The sequence below is a fragment of the Thamnophis sirtalis genome, unplaced genomic scaffold (assembly GCF_051295495.1).
Source record: "Thamnophis sirtalis isolate CommonGarterSnake01/CBP01778 unplaced genomic scaffold, rThaSir2_p1.2 scaffold_6, whole genome shotgun sequence".
Taxonomy (NCBI): domain Eukaryota; kingdom Metazoa; phylum Chordata; class Lepidosauria; order Squamata; family Natricidae; genus Thamnophis; species Thamnophis sirtalis.
In genome coordinates this window covers 16,969,998-16,989,681 of record NW_028261386.1, presented here as the reverse complement: position 1 = coordinate 16,989,681, position 19,684 = coordinate 16,969,998, and the positions used below count along the sequence as shown (strand labels likewise).

The window sequence follows — 19,684 nt, the reverse complement described above, 5'->3', positions numbered from 1 at the left end:
CCACCAAACTGCCAACCTTTCTGATTGACAAGCTCAGCGTCTTAGCCACTGAGCCACCGCATCACGTAATATGTGAAGCTGGTGGGAACCCTAGGAGAACCATATAGACATCTGAAATGGCTGAGGACTTTTGAGTTTGTCAGGAAAGAGGAATACAAAGTCATGTTCTGTTTATTTCTTTCAACACCTGATAGGCTGCTATTTGTCGGCAGCTTGAAAATATTCACATAGGATAAACACAAGATTACGCCACCGTGTGGCGCAGTGCTCACGAGGTTAGAACACAGGGTTGGCAATTGGCAGGCTTGCGTTCGAGACCCGCTGCTGCTTCAGGATGGGATGAGCTCCCATCAAGAGCCGAGGTGGCGCAGTGGTTAAATGCAGCACTGCAGGCTACTTCAGCTGACTGCAGTTCTGCAGTTCGGCTGTGCAAATCTCACCGGCTCAGAGTTGACTCAGCCTTCCATCCTTCCGAGGTGGGTAAAATGAGGACCCGGATTGTTGTTGGGGGGCGATATGCTGACTCTGTAAACCGCTTAGAGAGTGCTGAAAGCCCTATGAAGCGGTATATAAGTCTAACTGCTATTGCTATCACACGCTCCAGTTCCTGCCAACCCAGTGGTTCAAAAGCAGTGACTATGAGTAGATAAATGGGTACCACTTCGATGGGCAGCTTCATGGAGATATGAAAGGAGCTCCCAGCTGGGTGTCCCCCCTGCCAACGATGTTGACATCAACAGGTCCTTTCGTCACAGAAGCACTGAAGTATTAGTATTAAACGGTTTAACAAACTCAGGGGGAGTTATTATCTACTAGTTCCAAAAGAATTTGAAGCCTGCATAACCAGGGGCAATCTATCACTTGAATGCAATTGCTGGGGGAAATGACAGGGAAGAGATGCTGCCTTCATAGTTTATATGTAGGTTGACTGTTGTGAAACTGGGCGTGAGTTTACATTGGGCCTTCATAGCCTGCCACATTTTGTACTGTGGGAAAATGGGAGGAGGCAGGGGTGAAATCCAGCAGGTTCTGACAGGTTCTGGAGAACCAGTAGCGGAAATTTTGAGTAGTTTGGAGAACCGGCAAATATCACCTCTGGCTGGCCCCAGAGTAGGGTGGGAATGGAGATTTTGCAGTATCCTTCCCCTGTCACGCCCAACAAGTCATGTCCACAGAACCAGTAGTAAAAAAAATTGAATTTCACCACTGAGAGGTGGGATTATATGAAGTATGGGAGATATATAGTCTAAATAAAATTCCTTTCCATTCCATAAAATGGAACTTTGAGGAAATTCAAGCCTCGGAGTCTTCTTTCATTGGGGGTGTTACTTGGAACCCTGAGACCTTGCTCTGCTCTAGCAGGACTTCTCTCAGTTTCTCTAGGTTGACGAGATTTCTTTTGCTCTTCCAGTGACAGGCCGAGCCAGTGAGGAAATGGTTGCTGACTGTGGCTGAATCCACAGCTGCCAGAATATGCAGCCCAGGGGCGTTCCTGGCAGTGCAAAGGCAGCGGACTGCGCCAAGGAGCTGATCACCACGTTGTGCACGGGGGTTGTGGCCGGGAGGCATGGTGACAACTTTCAAGATTGCCGTGCTGGGTGCTCAAGGGGTCGGAAAGAGTGCCATTGTCCGCCAGTTCCTGTACAACGAGTTCAGCGAGGTCTGTGTCCCCACCAAGGCCCGCCGTGTCTACCTACCTGCCGTGGTCATGAATGGCCACGTTCACGACCTACAGATCATGGACTTCCCGCCCATCGCCTCTTTCCCTGTAAATACCCTGCAGGTAGGTGTCCATCCCACCTGTCAGACTTCAAAAAGGATACTCTCACTGCCAGCTAAAGGTTGCTCTGAATGAGGTGGGCAGTGTCAGCATCCGAGGTCTTCCAGGTGGCTGCTCCTGTAAGTGGAGAATTCAGAAGAAGGCTATGCCCAGTCTTCCAGAAGTAGATTGAAAGATCCGTGGCGATACTCTGCATTTCCCTGGAGAAAAGATTAGAGTGAGTAGTTCATGGGGTATACATGCTGCCGGGGGAGGAAAATTTTGCATCCACTCTTACACCCCCTCTTAGAACATATCCTTGGCGATGTACGCTAAGAAAATAAATAGGGCTGCACCAAAACGTGTTTAGCAGATTGAGTTCTAAGGCAGTTCAGTCCATTTGGAATCCTTGGTCTCAAGAGAACATTCCTACTCTTTGTCCAGTGGCAACATTCATGCGTGGAGCATGCTAGTTCTCTATCTTTGCATTTATTATTTGGCTTTTCTTTTGGCTTGTTTCATTGGAAAATTAAGGCTGATAAAGGCAAGGCCGAAGCGGATAATCAGTTAGGTTTTCACAATTGATTGAATGCAGTTACTTTAACCCTGTACATAATGTGTGCTGTTCTCTAAATCTAATATCTGGATCATAAACTCTTTTATAATATTTCACAATGCACTAATCCCTCTAATGGTCCAATTTAGCATTTTGTGAAGACCAGGCTACTGAGTGAGACCCATTGGTGCAAATAATTCCATTGTCTCTTTTCATAAGAAGGAAATCTCTATAGCAGGAAAAAAACTCCCTAATTCTTTTCACTGTTAAAACTGGGGGATAACTCAGATGTTTGACCACTCAGCTGTCATCTGTCTGCCTAGTGACCTCCAGAAGATGCAATTTGAGTCGCAATCTTGGTTGATCCAATATTAAAACTATCCAGATTTAGCAAATTGTGTCAATGCTGGTGGCATGGTTAAGCATGTTATCTGAATATATCCCTTGAGTAAATGATAATCCTTATAAAAATGTACTCCTCTCTGAGAGGATCTGTGTAGGTTTGTTGCTAAAAGTTGACATCAACTTGATAACACATAATCCATCAGTTGATAGCTGTATAATAAAGGCCATTATGGTCAGTCTCTAAATCCAGGAGAGGTAGGAAAGGGTGAAGAGAAGCATTGAGTCCACAATTAAGCATGGATTTCAATGAGGGTCATCCAGATCAATGTTCTTAGCTACCACTGTCCAGCACAGTTCATTTATCTGGGTTTGGTAACAGAGTATTCAGTATACTGATTTGTATTCACAGCATTTATCATTGATCAAGTTGACTAAAGGTCCTGGGAGTTGTATCTGAGCAACATTCTTTCAATCAGCCATACTTTGTGGAGACCTTGGTGATCTCTGAGCTTGGTAGTTTTCTTGCAGATTCCCAACTTTCATTACCACCCTGGGTAACACCATCAGCCTAATTATCTTGCACTGATACCTAGTTACCTTGTACTGATGATGTTACCTAGTTGGGTAATGAAACATCTGCAAGAAAACCACCAAGCTTATAGAGCACCAAGGACGGCACAGTTCAACCCTGCGCTATAAAGTTTCTATAAGCCATGCTTTATATGGTTTTCTATTGATTATGGACAAACTTGAAGGGATTTTAATGAATTTTATAGGAAATATTAGGCTAATCATCTCTCAAGAAAAACTGTCTATAGTCTTTTATATGGCAGATGGACGAGCAGCAGCAAGGTGGATGGACTAAGTCACAATGTCTATGAATGCACAGTTGGAAAATCTGCAAAACCAGGTTAGGGGCAGATGGTCATGGAGAAAATCTATGTGGTTGCTTGGAGTCAAAAGCGATTTGGCGGCACATAATCAAATAGTGATTTAACCAACATCAAATCAACATTGATCATTTTCATTCAATCCTTTGCAGGTTATAAACTGATCCCTACGGTAATCCATTTTAGCATCTTTGTGAGTTATAGTCGAGCTGCCTAAGCAGAATCCTATGCATGCTTATTCGGTAGTTTCAGTGACTCTTGCTCCTTGAAGAGGTGCACGCAGCACTGTAGGTCATTTTAAGGCTCGTACATTCTTAGTTTAATCTATAGTGTTGTGTGCAGCAAGCTTAACAAGTCCAGCAGCAGCTTCATTATCATAAAACACCAAGTTTGATAGCCTAACTTTTTATTGTTTTATTGTGGCTTTGCATGATAAGGGAACTGGATTATTCATTGTATTGTGCACATTAAACAGACTGAGCATCTTATTTGAAGCCAAGTTCATGAAGCCACAAGGAATAATATGGATTTCCCGTTGCATTTTAACATTTACTCTACCTGTTCAGAGATGTGGAGTGCAATGCAAATTATTATATTGGTGGTGGTTATTTAATGGCAAGTGCTTTAAGTTTTAGTCTCATGGTCTAGCAGTTGCCTGCCTTTATAATTTTAAGAAGATGCACCTGTTTTCTAGCTCTGCCATCACCCCTCATTAAATGCTGTCCCACTTTTTTAAGGAGAATCTTGTTTCCTTTGTGCTTGCCCTTTATCAAGCCACAATAATTAGAAATGCAACAGATGGAGATATCTCAGCATGGCTATACAGCAATAGTCAAGTCAAAAAGGTGAAAATGCAGATTTGACCCATCAAGTCAAATAGGTGAAAATGCAGATGTGAAAAGCTTTGTCTCATGCTATTTTAAAAGGTGGAAAAAGCAATCTCAGAAGAAACAGGGACAGAGTTTGCCTTGACGTTAGTTTATTTTGTCTTCCTTATTAAAATGAAAAACAAATGTGTAGTTCTTATACGGTAACTATAAACACATTTTCAGAGGGAAGCTTGTGGGCATGTTTCAAAATTCTCAGAAGCTTGTGCTATAAGATGCAAAGAGGAAGAACAATTAAGGTTTTTTGGTCGTGTCCGAAAGGTGCTTTTTTTAGGAGGCAACTGGGCTTTCTTATTTTTTCTTTTGAAGATGTTTCACTTCTCATCCAAGAAGCTTCTTCAGTTCTAACAGGATGGTAGGGAATGGTTACAGCACAGAAACCGCTTTGGTCTCATTGACCGATGATCTCTGGAGGGCCAGAGATGGAGGCCATGCGTCCATCCTGGTTCTCCTTGACCTCTCGGCGGCTTTCGATACCATCGACCATGGTATCCTTCTGCGACGACTGCGGGAGGTGGGGGTGGGAGGCACTGTTTTACAGTGGTTCTCCTCCTACCTCTCGGACAGGTCGCAGTCGGTGTTGGTCGGGGGGCAGAGATCGTCCCTGAGGCCCCTAAAATATGGGGTGCCGCAGGGTTCGGTCTTATCCCCCCTACTATTTAACATATACATGAAACCGCTGGGCGAGATCATCCGGAGGCATGGGATAAAATACCATCAATATGCGGACGATACGCAATTGTATCTGTCCGCCTCGTGCCAACTCAATGAAGCGGTGGATGTGATGAGCCGGGGTCTTGAGGCCGTTAAGAACTGGATGAGTGCTAACAAACTGGTACTCAACCCGGACAAGACCAAGTGGCTGTTGTGTTTCCCTCCCAACAATTTGGCTAATGTTCCATCTATCAGGCTGGGGGATCAAATTCTATACCCCTCAGATAGGGTTCGTAACTTAGGAGTCCTCCTGGATCCACAGCTGACCTTCGACCATCATCTGTCGGCTGTGACCAGGGGGGCATTTGCCCAGGTCCGTCTGGTCCGCCAGTTACGACCCTACCTGAATCGGGAGGCTCTCACAACAGTCACTTGAGCCCTTGTGATCTCTAGGCTGGAATACTGCAATGTGCTCTACATGGGGCTGCCCTTGAAGTGCATCCGGCGGCTGCAGTTAGTCCAGAATGCGGCCGCGCGAGTGATAGTGGGCGCACCGCGGTTCGCCCACATAACACCCATCCTCCGCGAGCTGCACTGGCTACCTGTTGATCTCCGGGTGCGCTTCAGGGTCCTGTTGACCACCTTTAAAGCCCTTCATGGTAGTGGATCTGAGTACTTGAGAGACCGCCTTCGGCCGTTTACCTCCCTCCGACCGATAAGATCGCACAGACTGGGCCTCCTGCGAATCCCATCTGCCAGTCAATGCCGACTGGCGACTACACGGAGGAGAGCCTTTTCTTTTGCAGCTCCGACCTTGTGGAACGATCTCCCCGTCGAGATACGCACCCTCACCACCGTCCAGGCCTTCCGCGCAGCCCTTAAGACCTGGCTATCCCAACAGGCCTGGGGATAAGTCTTCGATTTGCCCCACCCGAGTGTGAATGTTGAATGCAAGTTGTGTTTTTTATTACCTTATTTATTTTGTGCACATATTGTTTGTTTTGAATTTCACCACCCCCCTAATGATTGTAAGCCGCCCTGAGTCCCCTCAGGGAAAAGGGCAGCCTATAAATCCAAATAAACTGAAACTGAAACTGAAACTGAAACTGAATGGAAGGATTTATGTTCCTTGCAGACAGTTGGTCATTTGCATCCTTTTAGATGGTCATTGAAGTACTTGGAGGTTTATCTGTGTCCTCAGGGTCACCTGAGTGGTGCTCCTGGTTCCTGTAGTCTTCAATTTTTCCTCTGGAAATCCATTCCTATTCCCATACCATTCAAAGGGTGTTCATCCCAAATTGAATAGCTAAACGTCTATAGAGATTCTCAGTCATCCAGGTCACGGTTGTCCCAAAGGTGCTTTTTCAGATTGGACTGGTTCGTTCAAACTGGTAGCAGAAACAGCGGGTGGCCACGCCCCGGCTCTATGGCATCCCATTTAGGCCCTTTTTTCTCCAAAAGCGCATCCAGGGAAGGCTGAGCACATGCTCACTCACATTTGCGAACCGGTAGGGAAAGTGAGTGAATACCATTCCTGCAGCACACGAGTCTCAAACACAAGCTTGTTAACTTCCAACCCAGCATCCTAATCATGTGAGGCACAGTGCTTCTTCCTTAAATTATTCTATTTTAAAGTGGTAAGGAACAGTACTATTCCTTAGCCTTATGAGTGGTCTGAATAAAGGCCATGTAAAGTAGTGTGGGGGGGATACGTTTCAGTCCTGTTTCCTGGAATAAAACATCCCAATTATGTGGAAGAGCCCTAGGTTTTTTTCCCCTCTTTCTTTAAGCTCTCCTTGGGTTTCTTCTATATTTCCTTGACCCCCAAGTAGTCCGTGAAGTTTGAGTCCCATGATCCCACCAAAAATGAATCAGAAACATCCTAACTTTTTTTCAGAAAGATGGATTTTATCTGGGGTTGGAAGAAGGCCTACTGTGGCTGATTTAAGTATTATCTTTGCTAGATTTTCCCTCTCACAGATGTACAACACATTAGAGGAGCCTATAAATCAAACAAATAACTGAGCAACAGAAGAGCACCATCATAATGCTCAATTGAGCTATATGGGCTCAATCATATTTGGCTATTGCGCCAACATTAATCATTTTTCTAGTATCCATAAGTGTTCTCACTCAGTGGTAGAGAACTTGATGAGCCAAGAGCATTTTCCTTCCATAACTATCCCATATCTCATGTCTCACTGCATTTGTTTTAGCAGCACAAACCTGGTCATTATGAATCCCATTATGAGATTATTATTTAATTGAATTTGACTTATGTCTAACGGTATTAGGGCATGGAGGGTAAAGGAGCTGGAAAGCAAGAATTGCTACCAAAAGAAAAATATATGTTTTTTTTCCATATCCAATTTCATCACTTTCAAAAGAGACATTTTGCCATATGTTCTGATCCACAGGAATGAATTGGTACAGGTGCATATTAGCAGGAACAGCATGAAATAATTGAGGGATGGCGCCAATCTACCCTGGCACTAAAGCTGCACGTGGAAGTGCACATAGGGCAGAGAATATTGCTTTGCTTAAGATATTTTATTTATTTATTTCAATTTGCTGAATCGTAATTCATATGAAATAGAATAGAATAGAATAGAATAGAATTGAATTCTTTAATGGCCAAGTGTGATTGGATACACAAGGACTTTGTCTTTGATGCATATGCTTTCAGTGTACGTACATAAAGAAAAATAAAATAGAATACATTCATCAAGAATTGTAAGGTACCCCCCAGGACGGCTCTCCAAAATGTTTAAAAATCTGGCCCCAAATTGTTGGAAGTGTAGAAAAACACCAGGCACTTTATCATATATGGTGGACATGCAATGAGGCCAAAAGATTGGAAAATGATTCAATCATGATTGGAACAAATCGTGGGAGACCAAATTTTGTTTAAATCAGAAATTTTTCTCCTAGGCATAATACCGGAGGGGTTTAAGAAAAATGTACTCTATCTAATTATACATGTACTAACTGTGGTGCACACAACTTTTGTGCAGTATTGGAAAAAAGAAAATACACCATCAGAGCTAGATATAATCAGAAAAGTGTTGGCCTGTGCGGAAGCAGATAGGCTCACTCTTGAACTTAAAAATAAAGGAGATTCAGAATATTTTGAAGTCTGGAACAGATTTTATGATCAGTATAAGACAAGGTAACAAGACTGGAACAAACTATATATTGTGATTGGACAGAAGGATAGATAATGCACTAAGTAGGCTAATGTTAATGGTTGAGACTAATTGTGTATAATGTGAATGTATGCTCACTTCGACTCTGCGGTACTGCATTGTTTTAAATGTAAAAATAATAAAAATATATTTTAAAAAAAAGAATCATAAGATACAATAGCAATAGCAGTAGACTTACAACACTTAGTGATAGTCATTGAACACCAAACAAGAGTTGGAAGACACCACAAAGGTAATCTAGACCAACCTCTTGCTCAATGCAGGATCCATTGGGTCACCTCTAATAGCCCCTGTTTGAAGACCTCTAGTGAAGAAGAACCCACCATTTCAGGTGGCAGACTGTTCTATTAGCCTTTAGCTTATGTAGTCAGAAAGTTCCTTCTGATGTCCTTTTTGAATGTCTTTGCTTGTAACCCTAAGCCGCTGCTTCTGGTCCTGCCCTCTGAGGAAAAGCGAAGTAAATCTTGTCCCTTTTCTGGGTGGCAGCCATTCTGATATTTGAAGATTGCTGTCATGTCCGTCCTGAGTTTGCCTTTTCTGAAGACAAAACATAGCCAGATCTTTCAACTGTTCCACATTGGACTTGGTTACCAGGCCTTCTGAAACTTCAGTGCACACGGGAGGAAAAGAATAATTAAGTAGTGATAATGGTTAGATAATGACTTGTTAGATGGCTTCAAAAGTTGATTAGATAAAATTCACTGTGAGGTGGTTAGTCTGCCCTTAGGATGTTTCCATGCAGTCAGGATGACCTATAAGAAAACATTACGCTGTATAAATTGGCAAGGTTAATAAGCATTACAACTAATTTGTTAAAAAATAAATAAACTACTAAACCATCATGGCTTAACCAATAACCTGACCAGGAGTGGGTTGCTGCCGGTTTTACTATTGGTTTGCAACCGTGCACACATGCACTGTTCAATGTAAATTGTTCTTTGCACATGCGCAGAACAATTTATAGTGAACTGCACGTGCACAGTCACTAAAAACCAAAATGGCGGCGGCGAGAGAACCAGTTTAGCAACAGCAATAGCAATAGCAGTTAGACTTATATACCGCTTCATAGGGCTTTCAGCCCTCTCTAAGCGGTTTACAGAGTCAGCATATTGCCCCCACAATCTGGGTCCTCATTTCACCCACCTCGGAAGGATGGAAGGCTGAGTCGGTGAGATTTGAACCGCTGAACTGCAGATAGCAGTCAGCTGAAGTGGCCTGCAGTACTGCACTCTAACCATTGCGCCACCTCGGCTCTCACTTTGGGGGCATGGCAGGCCTGGGGATAATATCCACCCATTGCTTCTTGTTCTACCCTCAGGTGCCTTGGATAATAGTTTGACTCCCTCTTTTTTGTGGCAACCCCTGAGATGTTGGAACACTGCTATCATGGTCCTTCTTTTCATTAAACTAGACATACTCCATTCCAGCAACCGTTCTTCATATGTTTTAGTCTCCAGTCCCCTAATCAGCTTTGTTGCTCTTCTCTGCACTCTTTCTAGAGTCTCAACATCTTTTTTATGTCATGGCGACCAAAACTGAATGCAGGATTCCAAGTATGGCCTTACCAAGGCATTATTAAAGTGGTATTAACACTTCACCTGATCTTGATTCTATCCTTCTGTTTATGCAGCCTAGAACTGTGTTGGCTTTTTTGGCAGCTGCTGCACACTTATATCTTTATAATTTAGCCCTTTGCGGTTCAAGGGGGGGGGGATTTTTTGTGCTGCTCAACTAGAGCTCTGGAAAGAAATGATTGCTGTGTAGTCTCTCACTTTGGAAGAGGATAAGATGGAAGCTTTACATGTTCAGAAGGAAGATCACTGAACGAAGTACATGGAAGTATAACTGATCAACAAGGGCAGATTTGAATGATAACCCTTAGTTGGTCTTCTGCTTTAAAATGCAAGTAGGGTAGAGCAGATGGGAAGCTCTTGAGAAAGGCAGGAGCTTCCCCAGAGATGCTGAGATAATTGGGAAGGATCTTCATAATCAGAGACACTGAGATGAGCAAATATATATATACTTTTTCTGATGACCTGCTTACCCCTGATTAATTCAAGCTTGAAAGTTGGGAAAACACTTTGACTTCTCCTCTCCAGTACTATGAAAAAAAGAGATGGCACTATTGTCTTCCAGGACATCCTGAAGATCAGCTAACCAAACACAATAACTAAATAATATATTTATATCTTGACATTCCTTAGGCTCTTGGTAATTTTTCCTGAGTATTCCTGTGCTGAATTAGATCAAACACTGTTTAATTTAACATTTTGCTTCTACAGTGGTGAACCCAGATGCCCTGAAAAAACCCAGAAGAATTAAATCGCTTGACTCTCATGTCCGTAGGGAATAATACTGGGGGGGAAACCTACTGATAGTGTATTTCATATGTGTACCTAATAGGAGAGGGAACTGTTTTTAGATGTATCCCTCAATACAAACAGCTAACACAGTATACTTTGCACAATATACTAAGCTTAATAGGCGTTAACCTTGGTTAGCATTTTTGTACAAATGAAGGCAAATAGACATGTCCCAGCCTCCCAGGATAATGTTGCAGGATCCAATGCAATGGTGGGATTCAAATAATTTAACAACCGGTTCTCTGCCCTAATGACCATCTTGGTAGGCGGAGCTCAGTGGTCATGTGACTGGGTGGGTGTGCCCAAGTCAACATCACTCACATCGATGAGCGCGTCTCCTTAGCTGTTACAATGTAATAAGGGTTAATCGGAGAGGCAGTTTCTGTAAGCAGGGCAATAAAGATTAGGCTAGAAACAACACCAGAATGTTTCCTTCCTGCCTTCCTTACAGGATTATCTCTGTAAAGTGGGAAAAAAACAAAAGGAGATTTCTTCCAACAACCGGTTCTCCGAACTGCTTAGAAAGTTAACAACCGGTTCTCCCGAATGGGTGCAAACTGGCTGAATCCCGCCACTGATCCCATGTCAGTTGGTCACCAGGACCAGAGGTTTAATCTTCTGAGTTTTCAAACTTGTGCTGGAGCCCATCCTCAAGGGGACTTCTCTCTCTACAGAATGTATGCACTGAGTTGTTTTACCTGTTCTATTTATATGGTGCCTTGTTGTGTGTGACTTTTTAGTTGTCGATTGGGGTGTTGATGGCCAGCTATTAAATTGCTGGCTGTTGTTTCTTGCGTGGCCAAATTCTTGGCTTTTGAGTACCTGATAAGCTGGTGGTAAATTAGCAGTCCTGTTGACTGACATGGGGCCATTTCCCAGGCTTCAATCATTGATTCAGTCATTCAATTATTGATTGAGTGCTGATTTACCAGGCATCACATAAATATTACACCAGAGGTGGGTTTCAGCCAGTCCGGTCCGGAACGTGCATACCGGTAGAAATAATTTTGCGTACTGGGGCCTCCAGAGGCCCCGTACCAGAATTGTCTCTCCCCTGGCCTGCCCCCCCCACTCGCTCCCCTTGTCCGCCTGGTTGCCGCTCTCTCACTCTCTCGCCCTGCCTGTCCACACTATGCTTGCCTCGCCCACCCACTTCCTTTGCTGGAGCGGAGGACTCAGCTGTTGGAAGAAGCTCGCGCTTCCTTCTCTTTGACAAGCACCTTGAAAAACCGGGACTTTGTAAACCACTTCCCAAAGAGAAGGAAGTGGGCACGGGGCTTCTTCAGAGGAGCTGAGGTTGGAGTGGACTCTGGGTCGGTCAGCGGCTTGCACACCACTGCCATGTGACTGCTCTGTGGGTATAGTGCGCGGCCGGAGTGGTGGGATTACCCTGGAGGGTCTCTCCCAGCCAGGAAGGATCGCCAGGAGAAAGCCAACTGCAGCCAGCAATGGGACGCGAAGGAGTGGCCATCCAGCAGACCTGGGAGTATCCCCAGGTCAGTGGGGTGGCAGGGAGATTGTGCGAGGCTGGACTAGAGATGGCAGAGAGGCAGGACATCGAGGCTGCCCTGGGCACCTGCAACAGGACCTTCATGCCCCGTTACCGACAGCAGTTGGCTTTCTCTGGTGATCCTTTCTCTCCGGGTGTCCGGACGGGCCCTGGGTCGGTTAGCAGCCTGCGCGCCGCCACCATGTGACCACTCTGTGGGTGCAGCCAGGAAGGATTGCTAGGAGAAAGCCAACTGCAGCCGGGAGTGTCCCCAGGTTAGTGGGGTGGTGGGGAGGTTGTGCAGGCTGGAGACAGCAGGAAGGCAGGGGTCGAGGCTACACCCCCGTACTGGTGAAAAACAGAATATCCCACCATCTCGGAACTGTGCTGTAAGGTAAGGGAAGCAGGTCTTGGGAGAGACCTTCCCTCCCTCTTCAGAGAGCCCGTATGGGGAAAGAGGAGGTGGCCTGGTTTGAATGCAGGCAGGCGGGTGGTTTAGTGGCCAGTGCCTCCTTTGCTTTTTCGGGTGGGCAGAGAAAGAAAGGAGGTGTGCGATAGCCGAGGGCGAAGGCACTCACCTTCGCACTTGGGGCGGTAACAGGGGACTGGTTTATCACACGCCTCCTTCCCTTCCTCAGCTGCTATCGCCAGGGTGCCGCCAGGGCAAGCAAGGTCTTGGGAGGGACCTCCCCCTCTAGAGAGTCCATGCCGGGAGAGAGGAGACGGGCTGGTTTGAACATGGGTGGTTTAGTGGCCAGTGCCTCCTTTGCTCGTTTGGGCAGGCAGAGAACGAAAGGAGGCGTGCGATAAGGTTCCACCACAAAACCGCGGTAGACTAAAGCGTGTGTGACTAAAGCGCGGTGACAAAACCGCACCGTCAAAACCACGCAACAGCGCGCCGACAACAGCGCGCCGACAGAAGCGCGCTGTAACATAACCCTAAACCTAACCCTAAACCTAACCCTAAACCTAACCCTAAACCTACCCTAAACCTACCCTAAACCTAACCCTAACCCTAACCCTAAACCTTACCTTAAGTTAAATCGCGCTTCTGTCGGCGCGCTGTTGTCGGCGCGCTGTTGTCGGCGCGCTTTTGACATCGCGGTTTTAGCCCCGCGGTGTTGTCGGCACGCTTTTGACATTCGCGGTTATGTCGTGCCACGGTGCGATAAAGCACCCTCGCCACCAAGGGCGCAGGGGAGTGCCTTCGCCCTCTGCTATTACGTGCTTCCTTTCTTTCTCTGCTTGCCCGAATGAGTGAAGGAGCCACTGGCCACTAAACCGCCCGCTTGCCCGCATTCAAACCAGCCCACCTCCTCTCTCCCGGCATGGGCTCTCTAGAGGGGAAGGGAAGGTCCCTCCCAAGACCTTGCTTGTCCTGGTGGCACCCTGGCATTAGCAGCTGAGCGAGGGAAGGAGGAATTCTGAGAGATGAAGTCCACAGGTCTTAAACTGTCAAGTTTCAACACCCCTGGGGGTTTTGTTTTCTAAAGGGTTAGGGGTGTAAGAGTCTTGTAACTTGGCAGCTTTACACTTCAAATGCCAGAGTTCCTGAGCCAACATTTTGGTTGCTAAGCAAGAGGGTTGTTAAGTGAGTTTCACCACTTTTTACAAGTTGGTCACACCCACCCGGTCACATGATCGCCAAGCCACACCCACAAAACAGGCCACGCCCACAAAATAGGTAGTAAACATTTTTGAAACCCACCACTGGTACGGGAGTAGAGAATAGAGAAGAAAAAATCCAGAAAACAGATGACATGAAAAGAGAAGAGGGAAAGGGGAAGAGAGCAGACAAAAAAGAGAAGAGAGATAGTAGAAGGCTGAAAACAATAGAGGGAAGATAGAAAACAGAAGAGGGAAGAGGGAAGATAGAAGGCAAAAGACTGAAGATAAAAGACAAGGCAAAAAACAGATGTTAGGACGGACGAAAGAACAGAGGGAGGGGGGAATCCAAAAGATAGAGGACAAAAGAGAGAAGATGGAAAATAGAAGAGAGAAGAAAGAGAAGACAACAAAGAGATAGGAGAGAGAAGATTGAAGACAGAGGACAGATCAATCAATCAGTCAAACAGCTGATTAGGGTCTGTTCATGGTCTCATCTTAGTTGCAATCTTTATGCAGTTCTGGATTTGGATACTGGATTTGGATTTGGATTTGGGGTCAGGGGCTGCCCACACGTGAAGACAAAAAGGGAAAAAATCTGCTCACAATGCATTAAAGACCAAAAAGAGAAGGAGAAAGGAAAATGAGCCTCCAATCTTGAGAAACTTTAGCAAAGGGAACAAACAAGAAACTGTTTTAAACGTCTCAAAAAAGCAAAATAGAGAAGGGATTCCCGAAAGGATGTAGAAACTTTTCCCCTTCTTCAACTGTAGGAAGTTAGCACCCACCCCTCTCCTAGAAAAATGAAATCTCCTGGGAAATATTGAAAAGGTAGAATATTATATTTCCCTGGATAAGAAATGGAGAAACATGTTTATAGGCAGGAAACAGACTCACTCTTAATAGCCCCCATCTTTGTCAATGGGCCATTAAAAGGTCTATTCTACATAACAAAGATCCCCCTTCAGCTCCAGGGTGATGGGATTAAGGCATGATAGTATTAGCCCTTTATCCATCTCACCACCTGGGAAGAAGCAATGCTCAACCAAACTTGGATTCAAGACACAACATAGAGAGTTGCCCCTGCATGGCCCCATGGGAGTCTAACAACCAATCAGAATGCAAGATCAAGATCAAAGGCCAGAGAGGGCCTAAAACCAGGGACTTTCAGCATCTCTGCCCCCTTTTTTTCTTCTTTACCCAGCATCTGGAAGCATGTGACCACTTTTTCTGTTCAGGAGCTCAAGCCATGTGATCCTGTCCACTATTAAACCATTTTTCCAAGCAGCCTCCATGTTTCAAGTTTCTTTTTCCCCACTTGGAGCTGAATCCAGGAGGACATTTCTTCCAACACAACCAGAGCCATGTTTTGCAAAGAAGAGACTTGCTCGGTCCTCTTTCAGCATTTATTTACCATTTTTCAAAATCCGCACTACAAAGATTTACCTCCTTTCCCCCATTGCATTCAACCCCCTTTTCCCCATCGGATCTCTTCGGCACACTGCAGTTGTTCCTTTCCTGCCTGGGTTCGGAGTTTGAATTTTATTTCAATTTCTGATTCGGAAAGCCCCAATCTGGATCATTGTTTTCTGTGCTGGCTTTTCTGGGATCGGAAATTGGGAGATGGGATCCTTCAGAATCCTATCAGTGGTGTCCCGAGTTTTGCAATGATTTTCTTAAGGAATTTCACCCATTTCGTAAGCGATTTCTTGACCCTTGCCTTGGACCCGTCCTTGGCAAAGTTCCCACGTTCCACCTGATCCTGGAAAGGAAGAAAAGGACCGTACATGAGGTCAAACCTGCTTCCCAACAGGTAGCCCCCGGGCAGGGGTGAAATTCAGCAAGTTCTGACAGGTTCTGGAGAACCGGTAGCGGAAACTTTGAGTAGTGCAGGGAACCTGCAAATACCACCTCTGATTGGCCCCAGAGAGGGGTGGGAATGGGGATTTTGCAGTATCCTTCCCCTGCCACACCCACCAAGCCATGCCCACCAAGCCACACCCACAGAACCGGTAGTAAAAAAAATTGAATTTCATCACTGCCCCAGAGCCATCCAGCCCCTTCCTCTTTCTGTTTCCTGGCTGCTCCCAGGTGAGATCTTGACCCCTGCATCTGGACAGTTGTAGCCTTTCTGGTCAGCAAAGAGGGGAGGGTCTCCCTTAGACCCTTTCCAGATTAAAAAGGAGATTCTACCCACTTTGGGGCTATGGGGAGGTTTGGAGGTGATTTTAGGAGTTAAAAGCAAAAGATATACAAAGACTGGATTTGAAAAATGCAGATTCAAATGGAATTTTTTATTTTTTTAAAAAATCCTGCCAATAAGGGGTTTGCCACAAAGAGGAGGGGGTCATCCTGTTCTCCAAATCACCACAAGGCAAGACAAGATGCAACAGGTGGAAGCTAATCAAAGAGAAGCAACGTGGAACTAAGGAGAAACTTCCTGACAGTGAGGATAGTTAACTAGTGGAACTGATTGCCACCAGTTGTGGGGGCTTCATTGCTGAAGGCTTTTAAGAAGAGGTTGGACAGTCATTTGTCTCAAATGATATGCTTGAGCAGGCAGTTGGACTAGATGACCTCCAAGGTCCCTTCCAACTCTCTTGTTCCATGATTCTGTAAGAATCTCCTGCTTGAGCATGGGGTTGGAATGTCCCTTCAGGGTCTTGATTGATTGATTGATTGCATCTTCCAGCCCACTCAAACCCATCTCCTTCTCCAAGATTTCAATTCTGAAAACTGAGAATGTCACAGAAATGTGGAGAGACCCCTTCTGAGCCATAAAGGAGCCAGAAGACAATACCTATGGCTTTCTCGAATTAGGCGTCCAGACTTAACTCAATACTGGGCAGGTTCCTGGTTCAGATTCAACCAAAGCTTGGAAGATAACATATTTAAGTGAAATCTCCTCTTCAAAACATGTGACAGAGGGAGGCTTTCAGCTGAGATGGGGTCTCCTCCACCTGGAATGGGGTTTGACCCCCATTGTAGGGTTTGAGATCATAGCAGAAGGCCCCGTCCATCACACCACCTTCTTACCTCCTCCTCCTGGTTCTTCTTCTCCTTTTCCTTCTCCTTCACCTCTTCTTCTTCCTCCTCCTCTATTCCGTCCACAGCTTCACAGGTGAGAACAGCCACCAAGGGCTTTTCCTTAAGGAAGAATTCGCCTGTGCATTCTATGACCACCTACAGAGGAGAAGAAACATGGTGGGAATCAATCCCCCACCCATCTTGTTTTCCCATGGGAAGATCTTGAATTGGCTCTTGATGGGACTTCAACTGGGTCCTTCCAGAACAACGTTGGACAAGCTAACCTCCTTCAGCCTCCATGGACATTTTAGGAGAACAGGAGACAACTGTGGAAAACTTGAAGTGTTGGTTTCCTTCTCCATCCATGGAGACCCGAAGGTGCTTTTTCAAGAGGCCTCTGGACTTTCTTGTTTTTCCTCAAAGTTGTTTCACTTCTCATCCAGGAAGCCTCCTCTATTATGAACTGAATGGAAGAAGCTTCAGCAATGAAGAAACTTCTTGGATGAGAAGCAAAAAATCTTGGAGGAAAAACAAGGCAGTCCACTCTTGAAAAAGCACCTTTGGGACAATCGTGACCTGGATGACTAAGAATCTTATTAGATGACTGGGGTAAGGGTTGACTGGTTCAACCTCTCCATGCACCCTTTGGGGGTGGTGGAAGAGACTTCTGAAAGGTTCAAGTGTTGGTTGCTTTCTCCATCCATGGAGAGGGACCTGAGGGTTGACTTGGACAACCTAGAGAAAGAGTGTCCTTCATGACAAAGGTGGAAGGGAAAGAAGCAGTCTTAAATATGCTCTTTCTTCAACCCAATCCCCAGTGGAGATGGACAACCAGTTTCAGCACTGCCAGGAAGGTCCTACAGAGGTCCCATTGGCCCTGTTCTCCATCTACAATAGATGACCAACTCCTCCACTCACCCCGCCTTCCTTGAAGTTGCATTTATCCAAGGAACCTTCTTCTTCTTTTGAACAGACCGTCTCCTTGATGGTGAACTTCAACTCTTGGGTACTTTCAGAATTGGGATCCTGAAAGAAGACATGGCCAAGCGGAGGTGTTACTTTGAAGCCCCTCTGAACCTTCCCCCATTTTAGGCAGGGATCATTTCTGAATGAGTCTGGATGGAGCCGCCTGAATGAGGCTGCAGAGAAGAGTCCATGCAGGTTCCAGATGTTCTTCATACAAGGTCCATCATCCTGATTGACCATAGATGGAGGCTGTTGAAGGTCTCCATGGCAGGAGAACAAGAGCGATGGATTTCCAGCCAGCTCCACAACAGCCTCAGAACCCGTTCCCTAGGTCTATTCTACCATAGATGGAGGTTGTTCAAGCTAGGAGAACAGGGTGAGCAGAATCTTTCATCTCAGCTAGCTCCCCAGAAGTCTCGCTTCCCACGAAGGGTGGCTCTACTCTATGCAGAATTGAGTCCCCAATGGAGCTGAAGTGAAGGGTACCTACCCAATCAGGTTGAGGAACAGCTTCCAGGAGGCGGTAGAGGGAATCTTCCTCGGGATTGCTATTGTAGATGTCCACTCCCTGTTCCACTGCCTCCTCAAAGAACAGTGGTCCCTCTGATGGTGCAGAGCGTCCAGAGGCTGAAAGAGCCCCAACCAGCAACAAGGTCTTCCAGAAAAACATCCTTGATTCTTCTGCTACGAAGATCCACAGCAGATCTGGTTCCTTGGACCAGGGGATCTCCTTTTATCCCTGATATCCAGGTCTGCTGGCTGGTGGCCAAGGGTTTCCCCCCCCACTGAATTCTCCAAGGTCCTTCCTGCAAAAACAGGAGCTTCTTCCTTGAGAAAGGCAGGGAGACGGGAGAGGTCAACCAGGACCTCGAGGTGTATTTATTGTAAATAAATACTGTTGCCACTGTAAACCATGGAAACTGGCACAACTGGCTGTGGGACCAGAGTTACCCAGAGTCTGAAAGAAAGAATGGCAGAGAAATGTGAAGGACAAGTATTCAAAATAATTTTTTAAAATGATTTTAAGTAGTGACATTGAATGGTGGAATTGTCCCGCAGCAAGTTGTTCCTGGGGGAGTTGGTCCATTCTGTCCTAGTCGAGGTGGCGCAGTGGGTAGAGTGCAGTACTGCAGGCCACTTCAGCTGACTGCTAGATCAGCAGTTCAGCGATTCAAATCTCACCGGCTCAGGGTTGACTCAGCCTTCCATCCTTCCGAGGTGGGTAAAATGAGGACCCGGATTGTTGTTGGGGGCAATATGCTGACTCTGTAAACCGCTTAGAGAGGGCTGAAAGCCCTATGAAGTGGTATATAAAAATCTGCTATTGCTATTGCTATAGTCCCCATCCTTGCCCTGGGCAGCTGGGCATCCTTGCAAGGGAGCCCCAGAGCCTCTGGTCGATCCCCAGGTTGTGTTTTTCAGAGGGAAGGCTGAGAGTTTCTCCAGTTTTGCCCAGAGAGATTCAGTCTAGCCCCAGGGAGGGACCTGGATGGCTCAGGACATGTTGCCCCAAAGGCAACCCATGGAAAGTTTTTCCCCCCACGAAAAAGATCAGCCTCAAAAGACATCTGGAAGGGAAGGAATGAGGAATGAAATAAAGAAAGAAGGGAGGAAGGGAGAGGAGGAGAAGCTAGGGAGGGAAGGAGGGAGGAAGGGAGAGGAGCAGAAGCTAAGGAGGGAGAACGGGAGGGAGGGAGGAAGGAAAGAAGGAAAGAAAGAGGGGAGAATCCTCTTCTCCTACTTAGGAAGAAAATTGTCCTGGAATTGCGTTATTGGGGCACATAATGCTCTTTAGAGCCATCTGGAGGATGGTAACAATTTAATTATTTTATTCCATTGAAAAAAACTATAAAACCTTTATGAGAAAAACTTGCAAAAGTCCTTCAAGGGGTCATGAAGACTCTAATCATTTATGTTGCTATGTGAGACATTTGTTA

At 45.7% G+C, this 19,684-nt stretch overlaps 2 protein-coding genes across 3 annotated transcripts in view; one reads left to right on the top strand and one right to left on the bottom strand.

Annotated features, from left to right (window-relative positions):
- RASL10B (RAS like family 10 member B) overlaps nt 1-19,684 on the top strand; it is a 61,359-nt gene that overhangs the window by 13,753 nt on the left and 27,922 nt on the right. The window contains exon 2 of one of the 2 annotated variants that reach the window (XM_087717275.1): nt 1,412-1,783. The exons of the other annotated variant lie outside the window; for it this stretch is intronic. Coding sequence (XP_087573401.1) covers nt 1,568-1,783 — 216 coding nt within the window. The 5' untranslated portion in view covers nt 1,412-1,567. The remainder of the gene's footprint in view (nt 1-1,411; nt 1,784-19,684) is intronic. 2 annotated transcript variants of the gene reach the window in all.
- Nucleotides 15,254-18,587, bottom strand: LOC148044862 (cathelicidin-related peptide Oh-Cath-like). The gene is made up of 4 exons (XM_087717277.1): nt 18,238-18,587; nt 17,700-17,807; nt 16,791-16,937; nt 15,254-15,516 (listed from the first exon to the last, which is right to left on the bottom strand). Exons 1-4 carry the CDS (start codon nt 18,415-18,417, stop codon nt 15,388-15,390), a joined length of 564 nt encoding a protein of 187 aa, XP_087573403.1. The 5' UTR covers nt 18,418-18,587; the 3' UTR covers nt 15,254-15,387.